At 42.2% G+C, this 20,853-nt stretch overlaps 1 protein-coding gene across 1 annotated transcript; it reads right to left on the bottom strand.

The window, feature by feature from the left end:
* Positions 1-14,450: 14,450 nt before the first annotated feature.
* LOC108665238 (zinc finger homeobox protein 3) lies at positions 14,451-17,946 on the bottom strand. The gene is made up of 3 exons (XM_018151970.1): positions 17,698-17,946; positions 15,659-15,885; positions 14,451-14,703 (listed from the first exon to the last, which is right to left on the bottom strand). Exons 1-3 carry the CDS (start codon positions 17,751-17,753, stop codon positions 14,507-14,509), a joined length of 480 nt encoding a protein of 159 aa, XP_018007459.1. The 5' UTR covers positions 17,754-17,946; the 3' UTR covers positions 14,451-14,506.
* Between the last annotated feature and the right edge of the window lie 2,907 nt (positions 17,947-20,853).

Genomic DNA, 20,853 nt, shown 5'->3' with positions numbered 1-20,853 from the left:
TCGCGTAACTGATAAAACCTTCGCGTCACTGATTAAACGTTTGCGTCACAGATAAAATGTTCGTGTAACTGATAAAACATTCGCATCATTGATAAAAAGTTCCCGTCACTGATAAAATATTCGCGTAACTGATAAAACGTTTGTGTCACCGATAAAACGTTAGCGTCACTGATAAAACGTTCGCGTCACTGATAGAACGTTCACGTCACTAATAAAACGTTCATGTCACTGATAAAATGTTCGCGTCATAGATAAAACGCTCACGTCACTAATAAAACGTTTACGTCACTGATAAAACGTTCGCGTCATTTATAAAACGTTTGCGCAACTGATAAAACGTTCACGTCACTTTTAAACGTTCCCGTCTCTGATAAAACGTTCGCGTCACTTACTAAACGTTTACGTCACTGATAAAACGTTCGCGTCACAGAGAAAACGTTCACGTAACTTATAAAACGTTCGCGTCACTGATAAAACGTTTTCATCGCTGATAGAACGTTTGCGACACTTATAAAACGTTCGCGTAACTGATAAAACGTTCGCGCCTCTGATGAAACTTTCACGTCACTGATAAAATATTCGCGTCACTGATAGAACGTTCGCTTCACTTATAAAACGTTTGCGTCACTGATAAAACGTTCGCGTCACTGATAAAATGTTCGCGTCACCGATATATAAAACGTTCGCGTCACTGATAGAACGTTCGCGTCACTTATAAAATGTTTGCGTCACTGATAAAACGTTCACGTCACTGATAAAATGTTCGCGTCACTGCTAAAATATTCGCGTAACTGATAAAACATTCGCGTCACTGATAGAACGTTCGAGTCACTTATAAACCGTTCGCGTTTTTGATAGAACGTTCGCGTCACACACAAAACGTACGCGTCACTTATAAAGCGTTCGCGTCACTTATAAAACGTTCGTGTCACTGATAGAACGTTCGCGTCACTTATAAAGCGTTCGCGTTATTGATAAAACGTTCGCGTCACTTATAAAGCGTTCGCGTTATTGTTAAAACGTTCGCGTCACTTATAAAACGTTCGCGTCACTTATAAAACGTTCGCGTCACTTATAAAACGTTCGCGTCATTATAAAACGTTCGCGTCAATTATAAAACATTTGCGTCACTTATAAAACATTCACGTCACTTATGAAGCATTCGCGTCACTTATAAAACGTTCGCGTCACTTATAAAACATTTGCGTCACTTATAAAACGTTCGCGTCACTTATAAAACATTTGCGTCACTTATAACACGTTCACGTCACTTATAAAACGTTCGCGTCACTCATAAAACGTTCGCGTCACTTATAAAACGTTCGCGTCACTCATAAAACGTTCGCGTCACAGATTAAACGTTCGCGTCACTGCTGCAGGAAACATGAATCTTTTTCCAATACCGCCGTCAAGGCGACGCTAATTCTAGCTCTTGAGCCGAGCTCATAACGCGAAGCGCTAAACCTTAGCCTTGAGGCGAGCCTTGATCATCCTCTCGTCCTTGAATCCTTGGCTTGAGAACAAAGGCGCGGTATCGTAGGCCAAGCAATGCTAGATAATTGGCCGCCCAAAGTCCGGCTATAATTCATAGCAGCGTTCCTCGTGACGTAAGCCTCGACTGAAATGCGAGTTGAGTTGACAGGGAACTGCGTTCCTGACCTCCGCTGCTCTTAATATTATAACGAATGCAGTTAACGAATGCAGTTAACGAACCTTGAATGAGATGAAGAGTGAATTTTGCGGTGACCGTGACCTTCGCTGATAGCTGCCGTCGGAGCACTCGAAGGACGCTCGTTAAGGGAGGCACTCGTTAGCGAGGCGTTTAGATCTCTTACTGACATCAATCGCTTATTTGACTAACCTTCAATCATTTACTATACATATAAAACGTCGATCTGACGTTTTATATGGATATATCCCCACGCTATATCATCCACAATGCAAAATTACATTATCCATAATAAAAAATTATACTATTCATAATCCAACATTATATAACATATGTTAAAAAATTATAACACCCTATATAAAAATTTATACTTGTATTATCCCAATAAAAAATTATACCATCCATAATACAGGCAGCGCATTCACTTTAGGCAACGCATTCACTGCAGGCAACGCATTCACTGCAGACAACGCATTCACTGCAGGCAACGCATTCACTGCAGGCAACGCATTCACTGCAGGCGAAGCTATTCAATGATAAAAGAATTAGTTTTTGATACACGAATTGGCTGAAAGAACGCATTTACTGATGGACGATACTGACGAAACATTACATTTGACAGTTAAATTTATATGTTTTGCAACAATTCATCTCTATTCAACTGAAAAACTGCATTCAGCTTGAAATTAATAATATCAAATTATTCGCTCGCTATGAACAACTCTATTGATCATTTATTGTTCTAGAGAAAAACAAATCTGAAGCAAAAAATTTTCAATTTGCAAACTCCTAAAAAAATGTTTCAGAGAAGACCACCAATAGTTCTGTCAGATATTAATACTTCCGCATTTCCACACATGCAAATATACGCACCTATTCATCAGGGCACATGAAAACTTACTTCAAGATATTCCAAGTTCTGGTCGAGCGTAAAAAGTATAGTACGGTATCTTCGGCATTGAAGAATAGGCCTGGATAGGCATGTCGCCGATTCTTAAGCTTTTCTTGACTAGACTGGCCTGTTGATCAAATCTTTTCAACGGACGGTAGGTTTAAAATCGTTTCTAGATTTCAGTTGTTCCGTAGGATACGAGTCATTTCAAGACTAAACATATGCTCCTGCATGGCCTTGTCTAGTCTGTTCTTGAACGCGTTCATACTCGGAGCGTCAACAATTTCGTGTCGAGTTTCTTACTGTTAACAGTTATTACCATATTTGCGTGCAAGCCCTACCGTCCGCAGAGCAATGGTGAGGTGGAGCGTGCAAATCAAGAGCTGGGAACTTTTCCAGCCCTCCGGCCGCGAATAACAGAGCTTACTTATTAAAACTCGTCGCCCACACCGGCTACACATGTAGCTGTATGAGTTATGTCTGCTGGTACAGTGGTACGTGGGATTTATCATGAAAATTGTTACTGATTATAACGCATTGTGCTGCGTGTTCTTTCCGCTAAGACAATGCCGACATACACAACGCGGTCTTCCTGAACCTGAGACTAAGGAGTGTTGGTGACAGACCAGACCCCATCACTGCGGTAAATAAAATTTCAAGATAGTTTTTTTTAATATGTGTGTGGCCAAGAAAAGATTGCCCCGTGGGGGAGCTGGGTGAGGTCATCAGATGTCTGGTTTAAATAAGATTGGCAAGAAGCATGTTTAAGGACAGCATGCGACCTGCGGGCCGTGAGGCTGGTCCTTAACCGTGGGGCTAGTCCTATCCTTAACATGTACGTCTATTCACAACCATCCTGAAAACTAAATGCTTTCATCTTGTTTTTCATCGTGCGATTCATTATGCAAATTATGGAAAAGTCGCAAAATAGCTGCCAAAAGAACGATTAAGAGACGCAGTGAGGGTACAATGAAGACGGACGAGAGGCACTGTTAGGGCACACAAGAAAGACGAAGGAGAGGTGCAGTTAGGGCACAAGAAAGACGCAGGAGAGGTGCAGTTAGGGCACAAGAAAGACGGAGGAGAGGCGCTGTTAGGACACAAGAAAGACGCAGGAGAGGTGCAGTTAGGGCACAAGAAAGATGGAGGAGAAGCGTTGTTAGGACACAATAAAGGCGGAGGAGAGGCGCTGTTAGGGCACAGTATAATGGCCCAGGAGAGGCGCTTTGAGGTCGCAATAAAGGCGGGGGAGAGGTGCTTCATGGGCGAAATAAAGGCGGGGAGAGATGCTTTAAGGGCACATTAAAGGCTGAGGAGAGGCGCTTTGAGGATACAATATAGGCGGAGGAGAAGCGTTTTGAGAGCACAACAAAGGCGGAGGGAGGAGATTTATGGGCAAAATAAAGGCGAAGGAGAGGCGTTGTTAGGGTACAATAAAGATGGAGTTGGGAAGACACTTTTGGGACACAATAAAGGAGGACGAGAGGCGCGGTAAGGACAGAAGAAATAAAAGATCGTAAACAAAGTGTGCAGGCGTAGTTCATTTGCACAACAAAGAGGCGCCGGCAATAGATTTACAGTGCAACTTACGACATTTTTCCGCTCCATACGATGAGTTATTACAGCGTGACGTGGAATGCCGTACAGAGATGCAGTAACTGCGTCGTGAAGGAAAGGACCGCGTACGGACTGCCAGTACGTTACTGCCAATATGTTACGGCCAGTACGTTACTGCCAGTACGTTTATACCAGTACGTCACTGCCAGTACGTTGCTGCCAGTACGTTACTGCCAGTACGTTACTGCCAGTGCGTTACTGCCAGTATCAGTGTTTACTGATAGGGTGAGTTACAACCGCAAAATATGATATAAACTAACTTCACCCTGAAAGTCTCGTGACATGTGGGTCACACTGACCCAGTTTGGTTCGGCATAAGGGCATATCAGTAATAAGTCCGCTCTTTGCTCGTCCTGCGGGTAAGAATGTGTCACTTTCAGCGTGATATGACCAATTAATTTTTATGAGTGTGCGTTCATGCTCCTTGCAGGCTTGCCGAGTTATAGTTAGTGGGTTGGATTCCTGTAGTGGGTTCGGATAACAAGCTCGCTCGCCGTTGTGTGTGTCAACAAAGCGTGCTCATTCGTGGTCAAACCGCTGACTCCCTCAAGTAAGTTATCCTGATACCCTTATTCATCTTGATGTCATTAAAATGGCCGGGATTTCATGTTTGCTTTTATTAACTACTACCGCGTTTGATCTCAGTAAACGCGCACAGCTTTTTCATCTTCAATTGCGGCTAAAAATTGCTAATTTTTCTTCCTACTCTGCGCCTAGAAAATAAATGCGCAGAAATTTGCCCCCTCAATATCAGTTGGATAACCAATACAGATATAATCCTGCTTCTATCTTCATATCCCCGCCTTTGGTTTAGCTTTTTTTCGCGATTTTCGTGGAAGGTTCGACGCTGCCTTCAGAAAACGCTTTGACTTTTTGGCTTGTATTCTTCAGTGAGCGCTACAGTTAAGTTCTTGTGTTGTAGTAGTAAAAAAAAGTACCAAAAGTACCAACTTACCTTTATGATCGCATAGTTTGAAGCTTACTGATGGATCATAGTTAAACCACTTTATTTTACAGCAGTCTCTAATCAACAAATTTCAATAATGAACGTGCGGAAACCGTAAATAAATAATTATGTCAAATTTTAAATGCGTTCCTTTCATCTTGGTGCTTTGCGGAGTCAATTATAAGGCTTGTGATATGTCGTGGCCTTTGAGCTCCGATCTTGGGCATCGAAGCTTTCCTCCGCTCTGGCCTTCCACGCAACAATAATCATCGAACTTCAGCATTCCGCACATTTCATCCCGTAAATTCTAAACTGAAATTTCTAGCAAAATTTATAATAATAACCAATTTTTTACAAATTTTGCCGTTTAAAATTACATATAAAAATTACAAACGATTTCTAACCTTACAACAAGAGCAATTGACTTATTGCTCTTAAAAATAAGTCAAACTTTTTTTTAAAAGCATTTACAACTTTTACAACATAGGTACAATCCTAATTAACACATTCATTAATACTTATCGCATGTGTTCACAAGATTATTAACTTCGTTGGAGCTCTACCTATTCAACTACCAGTGATAGCCTATATTAAAAAACACGTTAAAATAGAAAAAAACCTTCTGACTTAAGCTTAGCCTTATACACCAAAGTAGACTTTTGCACATTCGGATATTCTTGGACAGGTCTCTGCGAACGCGTCGTTCTTCGACACAATCTCGAGCTATCAACGGACAGTTCCTCGATCCTGTCCGAAGCTTAATCTATAACATCTTCGTTGCCGTTTGGTTCTAAAAGAGTTTTTCGCAGTCTGCTTTCATTTTGTCTGTAGTCGGCAATTGAATCCCGCACATTATTCACATGTCTGCTCATCTTTCTTAAAATAACAATTTGATCATTTCGATCATGTACATCTGCTAATGAAGCGCCTGCTGCCTTCAGCAAGAGCTACGAGATATATTTTTGTTGTACTTTGGATTCTGTGGAATATTCGTGGCTGCATTCGAATGGACTTCACTTAGCTTGTGCCACAGACTCCTCAGCCTACGTCACGAACTCTGAATTATTTGTAATTCAGAGTAACAATTGTAACTCTGAATTATTTAGCCCCCGTCCAGCCCCACTAAAAATAGCGCCCAAAATCCTGCTCCACTGAGCAAAGCCCTCCATCCTGCCCCACTGAGCAAAACCCTCATCCTGCCCCACTGAGCAAAAGCCCTTCATCCTGCTCCACTGAGCAAAGTATTTTGCGTCGCAATGAGCAGAATTTCACAGGTTTAAAGGGGGGGGGGGCGGTTGCCCACGCCCACAACAGTAAAATTGCGGAGCTTTCAAAACTTTTTCCAGAGTTTCTTTCGTGTTTCTTAAAGTTTGCTGAGGTTTACGGAGGGATTGGGGATTGTGCATCACTCAGATAAATGAATGGTCCATATTGTCCAAAAAGTGGCACACTTTCTTGCCCACAGCGCGAGCAGAGAGCGGATGTAGCACTGATACGCCCTCTGGCCGACAAAAATGGGTCAAGATGACCCACACTAGCGTAAAAAGTGCATCAACATTTGGAAAAATTCTCACTCATTTCTCTGAGCGTATGTCGAAATCGTATGCCTATTCGCATCCCTTGACCATTTACATCCAATTGCAATTTTTTCCCTTCACCATTTTTATCCAATAAATATTTCCATCCTACAACCTATTATTACAGTATAGATTAACTAATTACAGATGGTAAAGATATTTTAACGGTGGATATTACATAGGTTGACTTTAACGGTAGATATTGCGAAAGTGGATAGGCTTATGGTAGAATATTGCTATGGCTGATATTAACAATAGTAGAAGATAGTCTTTCCACACTAAATAGTGTACTTTAAAGTTCCCAGCTGTATCATTTACCCTCTGCATTTGTTTTACCAGCTCGATCATTTACCCTCTGCAAGATTTTTTTCGCCCCGTTTCCAGACTTCAATTCTGACTGAAGTCGCAGTCGCCAGTTCCGGCATTGCCATCAATTTCGACCAACATTTCAACAGAATTAATTTCCTAATAAGACATGGCGGGTCGGCCCAAGTTTGAGTTGGAATGAAGAGCGTCGCATATCTTTTTCTTACCGCTAAAGTTCGAGTTTGAGTTTAAGTTTGAAACTATACCCGTCATTATAGCCGACTAAAATCTTACTTACCGTTATACCCAGCCGAAATTATACCAGCCGTTACACCAGGCTGAAATTTAAATACACTATTAAAGCCGACTGAAATCATGCTCGCCGTTATACCCGACTGAAATTTCCGACAAAAATTATGCTCGCCCTTACATCCGAACGCAATTATTCCCTGCTAAACTCATCCGATTGGAATAATTTCCATCATTAAACTCACCAAAATTACATCATTTTACCAAACTGAAATTGCACTCGCTGTTATACCCGAATCATACCACATCCGTATAATATAATACTAAAGATTACACCCGACAGAAATTCTACCAACATTACAGCCAACTGAATCGATACCGTCATGACACTCCGAGTGAAATTATACTGGCAATTATACCAGACTTACACCGCCAAGAAAACATTTATTATTACAGAAGCTCGGCCCCTGAAGCTCCGTACGCTTTAATTGCATTCTCAGCGCCGCCTCCTGTGCATGTATTAACACGTCGACACCATGTACAGTATAGTGGATGTTGTACATGTATAGTGTGTAATATGTAGTGTATACAGTACGGGGTACAGTCTTTATGATGTATACTGTACTATGTATACTGTAGTCTAATAGTGTATCATGTACGGTTTGCAGTTTTTGCACAGTGTGCAACGTACTTTAGAATAGCGTATACTGAAAATGTACAGTCCTTTTAGAGAAAGGTTGTAAAGTGGACTGTGAAATCGTTAAGTTATATACAGTAATATATACAGAGAATGTGGTTTATAGTGTTCAGTGAAATCCGGCCTCTCGGTCGTTGTACTTAACCCTCTCCCGCCTGACATGAGTAACCGGAGCAATATTGTCACAAGCCTACCATGCAAGAAAAGGATACGTTCTAGTGAGCGCAAAACGACTTGCACTGATGGTTGCCGCCACATACAACTCTAAACTGTTCTCTGCTGCGTACAAACGTCCTCAGGTTGCTACACTCAATAGTTTACGTATAATTAGTTAGGTATATAATTTAGGTTGAAAGTTATTTTCCCGGAGAGTGACATACAGCGGTAGAGGGTTAACTTTAAAGTTATATTACCGGAGAGTGACATACGGCGGTTAAGGTTAAGGGCCATCCATCATATAAGGACAATAGAACAAGATCATCGTACAACTTTGTATTTGCCATAGTCTATGTACAGAAATATAAGTATGTACATATCCCGATATTAAGCAATGAGACACATGACTATATCTATACGATCGAGTAAGAGTAGTATTAGCCTTCTTATATACCTTCTACACCGAGCATTCCTACGTACCGCATAGCATTTCTACCCGCACCTACGCATTTTTAAGTGTATAACCCTTAGCATTACGTGCATTTCTATCCATCCTCCTACTTACCCTTTATCATTTTCGTGCATTCCTATATACGTAGAATAACGTATATCGAAGTATTCCTCTCATCATTCCGCTTTCCTACTTATAGCTAAGGTATTCAAACATTCATTAAGCACTCCTACGCCAAGAAAGCGCATGCTTGCGCATTGCTACGCAGAGCGATAGCGCTTACTTGCGCATCGCTACGTTAAGTAAAAGCGTATGCTTGCGCATTGCTGCGCAGAGCAAAGGCGTGTGCTTGCGTAAAGTTCGTAATGGCGAGAATGCGACGTTGTGTGATTAAGTTAAGTCTCGGCGGCTCGAGTCAACACAACTGAACTAAAGTCAAAAGTTATTTATTTCGGGCAGATGACAATTCGAAGAAACACCACAGGTGGCACTCAACCCTATTGCCTGGTCAAACAGAGATTGTCACAAGGGTAAAAAGAGTTTTGTTATGTGGACAAGTATAGTAGTAGCAGAATGGTTTGCTAGCGCTTCAGCTATCAAGCAATTTCGCATCGGAGGTATCAAGATAATATCGCCAGCGAGGCGGAAGGTCTTAATTATTCAAATTCTCAAATTAATCATCACTCGCAAGGGGCGGAAGGTCTAAGTTGTCCAGCCCGCTGAAGCTGGCTCGAAAGAAGCAGCGTTAGCATCTCAAAGAGACGAAGTGACAAGGAGGGACAGGTGACAAGCAAAAAGAAACGAAGACACTCGAACAAGAGGTCGCTTACACGGGACGTCGTCCGCCCGCACGAGAGAGACAGAGAAGGGAAATGTAAGGAATCCTGCCTACATAATGACTTGATGTAAGGAATCCTACCTACATAACGACTTGATGTAAGGAATCCTACCTACATAACGACTTGATGTAAGGAATCCTACCTACATAATGACTTGATGTAAGCAATCCTACCTTCATAATAACTTAACCCCACAACTGAGGCCTGCAGTCAGACACCGCGAGCTCAGCGGTGGGACGCTCAATTATTTGGACAATTTTCAACTAATTTTTCCGTGTGTATGTTGTGCTTTGCTCTCCGTTGCACTTTACCGTTGGTAAATGAGGGTAGAAAGTGATGCAACATCTTCTTGGGAAAAGCGGGTTATCTTCATTAGAGAAAGTTATGGGATTTTTTTATTAAGTTTATATCCATATCGTCATGGTTTAACGTCTTCATAAGTGGCAGTCTAAAGTTTTTTTTTGTCGAAAACACATATAAAGCGACATAGAAATTAACAGCATTAAATCGAGAGAACCGAAGGTGAGAAGCGGAGTGCCACAGGGCTCGGTGATTAGCCCGGTCCTCTTTCTCATCCACATCGCCAATATCGACTAAAAACTCACCCACGCATTCATTTCGTAATTTGTCGACNCAGATACAAGAGTGCTGATGAAGATCACAGCGGGCTTGGTTTGGTAGAGGTTATAGGATGACTTGTTGACGATCTACGGAAAGGAACTTGCGAATTATATGCAATTCAACGGCGCCTAGTTGGAGGTAATGAAATAAAGAATTGGTATAGAGGTCGGGATGCTGTATCGCTCGCTACTTGGCATCAGATGCCACGGAATTAAAAAAAAAGCAACTCGTTCGATATCTCGGAGAGTTGATGAGTACAGAGGTCAAGGTTGGTGATCACATAGTGACAATGACTGCTGGTGGCAGGTGACAGATGGGTTTTATCTTTCGGAAGTTCAGAACAAGCAAGGCGGAACCAATAATAACACTCTTCAGAGCCATGGTGATCGCTCCTTTAGCCTCGTTTACGGCAGGCGCAGTACGGCAATTGCAAAGTGTCCAGCAAACCAGCACGTCCATGAACAGAGGGATGGAGGAGTTCAACTACTGGAGCGACTGGGTCTGTACTCTGTACTCACTGCAGAGGGGACCGGGCAGGTATATCATATCGTACACATGAAAAATAATATCTGGACTGTTACCTAACTTGGAAAGCGAAACCTCCAGGATAGTGACTATCGTATCGAGAAGAGGACCAAAAAGCCAAGGATTAAGTTAGTCACGCTGCACGTTAACCTCGTTGCTCCGCCGGTTGCGGGGCGACGTCTGATACGCGGCGGACGACAAAAGCGGCGCATCAGCGTAGCTGAGTGGAGCGAATACTTAGCGCAAGAACATAAGTGGCCGCAGAAAAACCAACAATCCATCCTACATAAACCGCCTATTATTAACGTTAACAAATAATGCATTAAAATCAGTTATAAAAAAATAACTACATTCAATTGCATGTAATAAATCATATTCGTCGTTCAACACAATATCAATGTCATTATGCAGCAATGCTTATCTTGACAAGGAAATGCAAAATGAAAGATAGAAATTCTAAGTAAACAAATTGACGTGATTAAAAAGCAATACATACACTTAATTTTACAAGCAGGACGTGTATTTTCTATTTACTAACAAAGAATTACTTTACAAATGCCACTGCTGCAGGATATTGCGGGGAGAGAAAAAATACTGCAAAGTGACGATGGATAATGCTAACTGGATATGACAGATGGAAATAGTCATTCCAAAATTGAAAAAGCAAATTGCAAGAGATCCATAAAATGGAGACAAGCAGAATATTACGGCGCATGGTTTAGCAAACCTAGTACGCTAGTGCCATGGAGGCTAGTAATGGTAGATTCAGTGGTTCCTAGTAAGTAGTAATAGCGGTTTGGCACTAGCCAACGTGTCCATCTCTCGTGTCTAACAAACAACAAAGTTTTTAATTTAATACGAATAACTTGAACACAAGACGGAACACAAGCTGTCCTAACAAAGGTTCAGCTATACACTTTAATACAAACACAACACTAATACAAAGATGACAACGACGGCTGTGTTATTTGCCTTATTTCTATTGGGCAGCAGCAGAAATGCACTTAAAAATACAAAACGTCAATAAAAGTAATTATAATTATAGGGAACTTTGAGAATGACTTCATAACACAAAATTTTATCTTAGTACAGACATAAAGTAAGACTCAAGTTAATATAATCTCATTTGCTGGCTCTACATTCACTTTAGAAAATCATATATAAAAATAATAGCCACAGCTAACGAAGCGGTACAAAAATTTCGGACCATTAAAAATATTCCAAAAGGTGGTTGACGTCTTCGTAAGGCGTTCACTAACGCCTACCTATTGAACACTTAAATATCATAAGAAATTCAGGGTGAAATTCTATATATTAGCTTCAAATTAACAAGGAAAGCATAGAAAGAAATTCTAATTCAGGACATAATTTAACATAACTTTATATAAGTTAAATTTTATAAAATTTAATTCAGCATGAAATTCGACATATAAACCAAGTATTTATTTGTTGAAAGTTGCTCTCGCTTTTTGAACCTTTCCGAAATGTTAAGATTGTACACTTTACCTAGGCAGTCATAACAACTTTTGATGAGACAAAAACATGTTCAAAAATTTCTTTTCTGCACCCTTATGTCATGTGTATCATTTCGTACACTCGTGCAGTTCCAAAATTCGACCCTGCTTAGAATACGATAATAAATTAGGCAATAGCGACACTTAGGTGGGTGGGTAGCTGTTAGCTGCCTATACCTATCATTTCTAAATAGGTCTCCTTTTATTTATTAGGCGTAGAATTAAACTTCAACAAAATATTACATTGCAAACGAAACAACTAAAGGCAAATTTCAGCGAACATTATTATTACAGCGTACACTTCATTCGCTTCAACGAAGCCATTTTTGGAAATTATCATACCGTATTAATTATAATGAGATTCGAATTGACATTCTCGTAACTAGTTGAGGACAAAGCATGTAACTAGCTGCTTACATTCAAATAAATGACTGGGTCATATAGACCAAATAGTGAAACATTCAGCACGTTACACCGACACTCCTATTTACTAGGTCACGATGACCCACACTAGGGCATCACTATTTAGGCTACTCACACATTTGTCTGAGTGTACCTATCCTAACTAGCTCATCTTTTCGCAAGGCCACAGAAACGCTTCATCAACTCATTATCTTAATCTCTAAGTAGATTACACTTAAATTAATCACATCGAAGTGTTCTTGCCTTTTAAGTTCATACTTCACTTCAAGAATTTACCGTTATCCTTTCTAATTATTGGTTCACGCGAAACTTGGGATCTAAGTGTACCCTTTAAACTGTAGGCAGTACACCTTCTGTACACATGTACACCTGTGTATCCCTGGTGTGTCCCGATTATCTTGCAGCCTACACGTGCTGTAAAATACGCTGCCACTGATACGCAAGTATATCTCCTGTGGCGTGTTGGCCACCGCTACAATGGTGTATAATGCACAGACGCCGATGACAATTATCGTCGGTCATCGTACTGCGACACACGACGATAACGCGACCATAAAGCGACGATGACGCGACCATACGGCAACATGATGCATGTTAGAGGCCAGCACTTTGCCCAATGCGTTCATTAATTTCATGTTCCTGCCCGTGCTCACGCATGCTACTGAGTAAAGTAGTCTAAGAAATTATGTGTTTATTTAGAGCCACAGCGCAGCCACTGCTACAGCCAGTACAGTCTTCACACAGGCTACACAGCAGCAAGCATCTGCCTCCACACTTACCCCGCTTCTCCACCCAAACATTTTCCGAACCTAACCCAACCTCATTGGCTGCCGCAAGGTGGAGAGGCGGGGGAAGCGGGGGGACTGGAGCCGGTCATTGGCTGCAGCTGGGAGGGGGGGGGCGGCGGGTCAAGTGTGGAGGTAGGTCATGCTGGGGTGTAGCCAGCGGACATACGGCGCTGTGGCTTCGAGGCGTCGCGTAACTGGGAGTTTCTAACATGTTTTGTGGCATCGTAGCTCTGAAGCTAAGCGTTGCTGTTCATGTTTATGCTGATCGTGGCTAGGGCGCAAGTTTAAGAGCTTAATTTGTGACCAAAGTCTGCGTTCGTACGGTATCGATAACGAGTTCTGACGGCATAAGCAGTACGGTAGCAGAGTTTCCCAACACCGGGAGGCGATTGGTACAATATCAAAGTATCGAGACGCCAGCTGTACATCACAGTAATGGTCTACCATTACCACGGACCGACAATGATAGTGAATACAAGGTGATGAATGATGGTGCTGAGAAAATAGCACCTCATTGCAGGTAGGTGCATGATATGCTGAGAGTACCGTGATGGTAATATTACAGTGAAGGTAACAGCAGCGAATATATACGGTTTACGGTGATACTTTGATGATGGACGCAGTAATCATATAAGAACAGATAGTAGTCATGATAGGAGAAGGTCTGTTGGAAGTAATAGTACTAGTACTGGTGTTCTAATAACAACGAAAGTAACCATTAGCAGTAAATTGCAGAAACTGGTTGCAGTGCAGCAGTTGTAAGTTCGCGCATCGCAGTAGCAGGCACTGCAATGCCAAAAAATGCTAGTAGCAAAAGGGAACGCAGTGGCAGCCGCTGATGAGGGATGGGTATGGTTTGGCAGGGGGTGTGCTGTTGTTTTCGGTGGTTTTGCGGTGCGGTGGAATTAAGAGAACCGTTCGCTTGGCACCATCGTGGCAACCGGCAAAGTGACTGCCGTGATGTTAGGTTACGACATCGTTACCGCAGCGAAGATGTTAGGTTACGACATCGTTACTGCCGCGAAGATGTTAGTTACGACATCTTTACTGCGGCGAAGATGTTAGTTACGACATCGTTACTACAGCGAAGATGTTAGGTTACGACATCGTTACTACAGCGAAGATGTTAGTTACGACATCGTTACTGCAGCGAAGATGTTAGGTTACGACATCGTGTATGTTGGCTGTCATGCTACTGTATGTTGGCTGTCATGCTACAGCATGCTGGCAGTCATGCTACTGTATGACGCAGCACGCACATTTGCTCTCCTTCTTAAGCACGACGTGCTGGGGGGCGGCGGCAGGCTGCGGGGGCGGTAGCGTTGTCAACGTAACTTCCACCGTCTGTTCTTGTTGTTGTTTATTCTGTTGTTGTTGTTGTTGTGTTGCTGCGCTGGGGTTCGGGGTGCCATTCTGAGAGCTGGGAAGGCCACCTAGGAAATAAATTTGATCAGTCTATGCTAAATTTTTCTTATTGCTAACGAAAACATCAGAAAGAATGTATTTGTGCATGCACAGTTTTCCTTTCACTTTTTATAATAATAAATGCAATTTGATAGTGATTTTTTATTCGGTGTGTTACTTTACTGCCAGATTAAAAGGTTTGCTTTTTACTTTTAATCCATTAACATGATTGGAGAGAGGAGAGTTTTACGTTTATGATGAAAATCGCAAGCAAAACGCCTTGCAAGTCTAAGATAATTTTTTAGCTTAAATTCTAAATTTACCAAGAATAGAAACTTAATCTTAGAATGCAAGTACAGACAATTGGTGAACCAAAATTCCCGTGACTGAAACTAAAATATAAATTAACAATTGGAAGACGGATCAATTTAAAAATGACCACAAACAGACAGGCCTATCTATTTATAATTATAAGATCGGCACATCTGAACGCAGAATTTAAACTACGCTTAATATTATATAATGAATACAATAAAATGAAAAGGGATCCTAAAATTGGTACCTAAGTCAAAAACTGGTTATAGAAGCTAAAATTTTGAAGGCCACCTCACTGCTCAGCATGAATTCGAATAGCTGAATAAAGATGATTTGAAAGTAGATTTCCAGTTCGATAACTCATTCCGTTATGCTCCGCCAGTCTATCATAAGAGTTGAGTGACATTATCCTGACGAAATGATGATGCGCATTGTGTACAACTGAATTTATATCTATAGAGACATGCGCATACGTGTGTTCAAGTCCAATAGCGACTTGAGACTTTTGGCTTACATCATCGGTGTTTCTATCTCACGAGTTTTAGAGTCCCTGTTCGTTTTCAAAATGATCTTCTGCAAAACTACGGAGAATTTGTTGTGCCCTTTTCTTTGATTATAAATTCTTGATGAAGTTACAATTCACAAGTCACAAGTCGCAACAATCTTTACCGTGCACCAGTCCCGCGTCGGTCCTGGTGACAGCCTGCTCAGGCACGGGACTGGGACTGTCCCGAGTTGGGGAGGAGTGTGTGGGTGGTGGGGAGGGTGACCCAGCCCCAGGCTCGTCCCCCCCGTTCAACAAGGGCTGGCCGCTCTTGATGCGCTGCACGATAGCGTCTGCCTCGCGCCAAATGTCCCCGTCGGGGCGGAAGGGGTTATCGCGCCCGCTGTCGCTGCTGCAACAAAAGGGGGGATTAGCGAGGGGAACTCGGTGTTAGGGAGGGCTTAGTGTGAGCGGAACTCGGTGTGAAGGGGGGCTTAGCGTGAGGAGAACTCAGTGTGAAGGAGCCTGGAGGGCTTAGCGTGAGGGCAACTCAGTTTGAGGAAAGCTCTGAGTGGGGAAAGCTTTGAGTGAGGAAGGCATTGAGTGGGGAAGGCTGGGGACATTGCTCCGGGCTTTCAATTCTGACAAGAATAGGGGATTTAGTGTGAGAGGAGTTCGAGGAAGGTGGAGGTCGAGGAGCTAAGATCACCAAGATGGTAGCCGCTAGTCGGGGATTCGAAACCCGCAGCTAGCTTTGAAAACTCTGATTGAAATCAGCAGTGGTCGGGTGGTTAAAAATCGGCCACAGACCACTAAGTCGACACCGCTACAAGTAATACATTAGTAACTTCTACATCACAATTCTTCTACATAGTGGCACGATTTATTCCATATCTGGTGCCTCGATTTCAGCTATTTTGGAATGCTTCATATTTTTAAACGGAAGAGCCTTGTCTTAACAATGCTTCCAGTTTTTATACACTTTTTTATTAACTTTAATTGTAATAGACAAATTTTATGCCCCTTGGATCGCACATTTGGTATACTAAGGGTTTAATATATTTTGTGTTGATTTTTGTCTCTATTGATTATACTTAAAGCTTTGAAGTGATAATGGACCATGTTTCTGAAACTTTCTCAATGAAAATATGGAGAATTTACTTCGTGGCCTATTCCTTGCGTTAAAATTCTTCGTTAATTCTAGGTCAGAAAAACGACTTGCATCAGTACTAACAGTAAAAATAATAAAATAACGCTTATATATAATAATAAAGGTGCTAATTTATATAGAGGCGCTCATGTGACTATTATATATAATAATAAATTTGCCAGTACATGTAGAGGCGCACATGTGCATATATACATGTAGCGATCAATTTCTTGTCGATGATTGGACGGTATAGCTTGAAAATTCGTCAGTGATTGGATGATGGAGTAACGAAGTTGTAACTATTTTTGATAAGTAGTTTAAGTACGGAGCCTAGTTAAGGTTGTACAACGTTCACAATTACGAATTTTCTGCACGCTGGGGAAGTTAGGCCGGCTTCATGACAGTCGCTATGACTTCATACTAAACCACATTATCATAAAACTTATAATGGCGTCATGAATGTTGTTAATGATGATATGACAATAATGATTATGATGAATTTATTATTAAACTGTATTTACTATTTACGGGCGGTATCCACGATGGATTTATACGCAAGCCAGAAAATTAATCGTATTGACACGCAATTAAGTATATACACTGACATTTGAGGCAGGTTTATGGTCGGCCAGTGATCTGGCGGCAACTCATACGAGCCAGTACGGCAGCCTGTGTGGCTTGTGTGGCTGAGGTCAGTACGGCAGCCTGTGTGGCTTGTGTGGCTGAGGTCACTAGGAAGAACGCCCCATCAATTGGGGCTTAGATTAGGTCGTTATTTGGTCCCACATCAGAGCTAGCGGAGGATATCACCTCTGGGGGTCAATGGGTCTATTAATGGGGGAAGAAATCGGTTCTGTAGAGCAAGAGGTCGCAAGCTGCACAAGAAATCAAATTTTCTAAAATACAACTTAATTTTTCTTTCAATCAGGTGATGCCTGTTAAGGTACACGACACCTGCCAGCAGCGAAGGAACACGATAGAAGGCACGACAAAGAAGGCACGGAAGGCACGACAAAGAAGGCACGGAAGGCACGACAAAGAAGGCACTGAAGGCACAATAGTCAACACACTCACCGCCGTGGCAGTGCCGGCAGTGCATAGAACAGCTGGCCGCCGTGAGATGGCACCATGGCACCTAACTGCCACCTAGTGTCAATGCACCACTAGTGCCGGACTATGGCACCTAGTGTCACTAGCTGCTCCACTAGTGCCGAACTATGGCCCCGAGTGTCACTGCTCCACTAGTACCGGACTAACTATATACCGAGCTGGAATCACTAACCGACCACTAGTTACTACACTGATAAAGTGACGTCGTTAGTACCGTGCGTGTCTACCGGGCATTGCTTTACCACTTCTGTTACTGAGTAAATCGAGGTAGATACACCCCGAAAATTTAATAGGTCATATTGCCCAAATAGTGATACACCTTTGTACTCACGTAGCACTTTTGCTGAGCCAACCTGGGTCACAATGACCCACACAAGAACAAAAAATATAACTCAGTACTCTCTGCAGTGAGTGACAGAGAGCGCATTTTCTCGACGACGAAAACTTGAGATCACGGACGGACGGACAGACGGACGGACAGACAGACGGACATGGCGAGCACAATAGTGCATTTTTTCCATAAATGAGAAAATGAGCTAAAGAGAGCAGAATAAAGGAACTAATGTCATGTGGCGAAGCATTAAAATGTCCACCTTATCCTTCACTTTGATCTTTCTCTGATAGACTCAAGGAAGGTAGAAGACGAAATAGCAAAATTAAATATTTGAACAGTAGAAATGAAGGATTAACGGCGAGAAATACACGACAAAATGCTAGAATCTAAACGGATAAATTGTAGGGAAATAGATTCGTATATTCGTAATATCAGCGATTTTATTGATTAAAGAAGATAAGAGTTCCTTCGCAAACTTCGGCGCAGGTGTTAGAAAATTTTGGAGGAGGAGTAAGTAGAAATATCGTCTAAGTGAGGGGATATCAAATTGGAAATTCGGTTATTTCGAGAAAATCTACGGACATTGCGCCGAACATTTAATTATCTTTCGGTATATGCCTGCTGCATCGGGCAGGCGAGGAACACGCGACTGCAGGCAGGCGAAATACATGCCACTGACTCAAGCAGACAAGGAACAGGCGACTGCAGGTACACAAGGAACAGGCGACTGCAGGTACACAAGGAACAGGCGACTGCAGGTACACAAGGAACAGGCGACTGCAGGTTTCCCACCGCTACTAACACTCCCCTTCCCCCGCTGCTGACACTCCCCTCTCCCCTTCCCACCGCTACTAACACTCCCCTTCCCCCGCTGCTGACATCATACTCAGAAAAATAAGAAAAAGCTACCAATTGACTCAGGTCAGAATTAGGGTTAATACAACCTACGCTGGAACGACATTTTCCCGTCCTTTTCTTCTATCCTTAGAAAACATAAATAACTCTTCATCTAACACGCGATTACTTCACACAAAATCACGTTATCTTACGCTTGCGATAAATAATGAGCTATATTAAAATAAGATTACTCTGTATAGACCATAAATTAGGTGACGTTCTATAGAAAAGTTACATCGAATATAGCGCGACGGAGGAACACCGCACTCGCACAACCACCCAGCACGGCGGCACACGCGGCACTGACGACGCCCGGCCCGGTGTCGCTGGCGCTTAAATTGTTTACATTTACATTAGGCAAGTTACCCTTACATTGTTTACACTTACATTAGTCACCCTTAATTGTTTACACTAACATTAGTTACCCTTAATTGTTTACACTTACATTAGACACGTTGCCCTTAAATTGTTTAGACTTCATCAGGATCTCTCATCAGTCTGCATTGACTCAATTAACATTCTAATCAACAACATAGGTTGAAAGATGGATCAAGTCACCAAAGGAGCAGGACCAAGTCACCACAGGAGCAGGATCAAGTCACCACCTGTCTCTTATACACATCTAGATGTGTATAAGAGACAGGGTTTATGGTCGGCCAGTGATCTGGCGGCAACTCATACGAGCCAGTACGGCAGCCTGTGTGGCTNCTGGACGAGGATATGTGATGATGCGCGCGTCGTCATCATAAATGATTATGGTGATGATAATAATGGGCACGAATACTACAAGGTATGACTTGTCTTTGCCAGCAGCGCAAGCGCCGGAAATAAAATTTCGAATTTTGAGCCGGGAGCGGCATTAATCTTAGCCCGGTCTGCAGCGATTTAGCCGGGCAGCCGTGAAACAATATCCGGCGATCTATCTCTAAAACAGCGCTACGCTATTGCTGATATAAATAGACTCCAACAGCCCAGCCCTGCCGGAATGCGGCGCTGCAACGGCGCTGGGAAGCGCGGCAGAGAGCCCAGCAGAGCCGTCATGCCGGCCGTGCATTTCAAAGAGGTTATTTGGGCGGTATTTTTTATTTCGAAAGGGAGATAAGGAGGAGGGTAAGAGTAGGAAGCAGGCGAGGGAACATGATCATTTATCTACTTTATGTGGCGTAATACGGCACTTCGAATCGATTTCTGACGCCACTAGGCATTTGAATTCTTATAATTACGTAAGAATGATATTTTTCACCGTTTGAATACACCCTCAAAATGAAACGTTTACGCTCAACGGTGCTTATACTAAAAGGATAAATCAATCAGTTTGTCCTGAAAAATTCTGATTGCACAGAAAGCGTAGTTAATTTCACTTCCAACCGACCAAATGATATCAATCTCATGCTTGAATAACCGACGAAAATTTTAATAGCTTAAAAAATTGCTTCGAAATTTATTACTTTTATTCAAACGATCCAATCTTAAACTTCATCTTGCAGCTGATATTCAGAACGTTTTCACACTGCTACATTATTAATGTATTTAATAAATGATAAATTTGACTGAATTCATCAATGAGGCATAGAGGCTGTTCCAGTGAATGAATATAATGATAGCTAAATTGCGATACAAATTGAGATCTAAATTATCCAATTATGTCCCGTGCTTATATATTAAGCTCTACCCGAGGATCGGGTTCGTTGACTAAGTTCGTGAGGGATAAGTAAGACACATCTGCCCAGATAACGTATCTTATATACGGGGATACGGGGTGGTAATACAGAGTTGTGATACAGAGTAGAAGCTACGGTGTCGACCGTAAGGTCGGAGAGCCGAACGACACGCTACATCGCGGAGTGCTTATCAGCTACCGTACAGCGGGGGCTTACTTAAGGTTGCAG

Source organism: Hyalella azteca, unplaced genomic scaffold (genome assembly GCF_000764305.2).
Source record: "Hyalella azteca isolate HAZT.00-mixed unplaced genomic scaffold, Hazt_2.0.2 contig11783, whole genome shotgun sequence".
Lineage (NCBI taxonomy): Eukaryota > Metazoa > Arthropoda > Malacostraca > Amphipoda > Hyalellidae > Hyalella > Hyalella azteca.
This window is presented reverse-complemented; position numbering and strand designations above follow the sequence as displayed.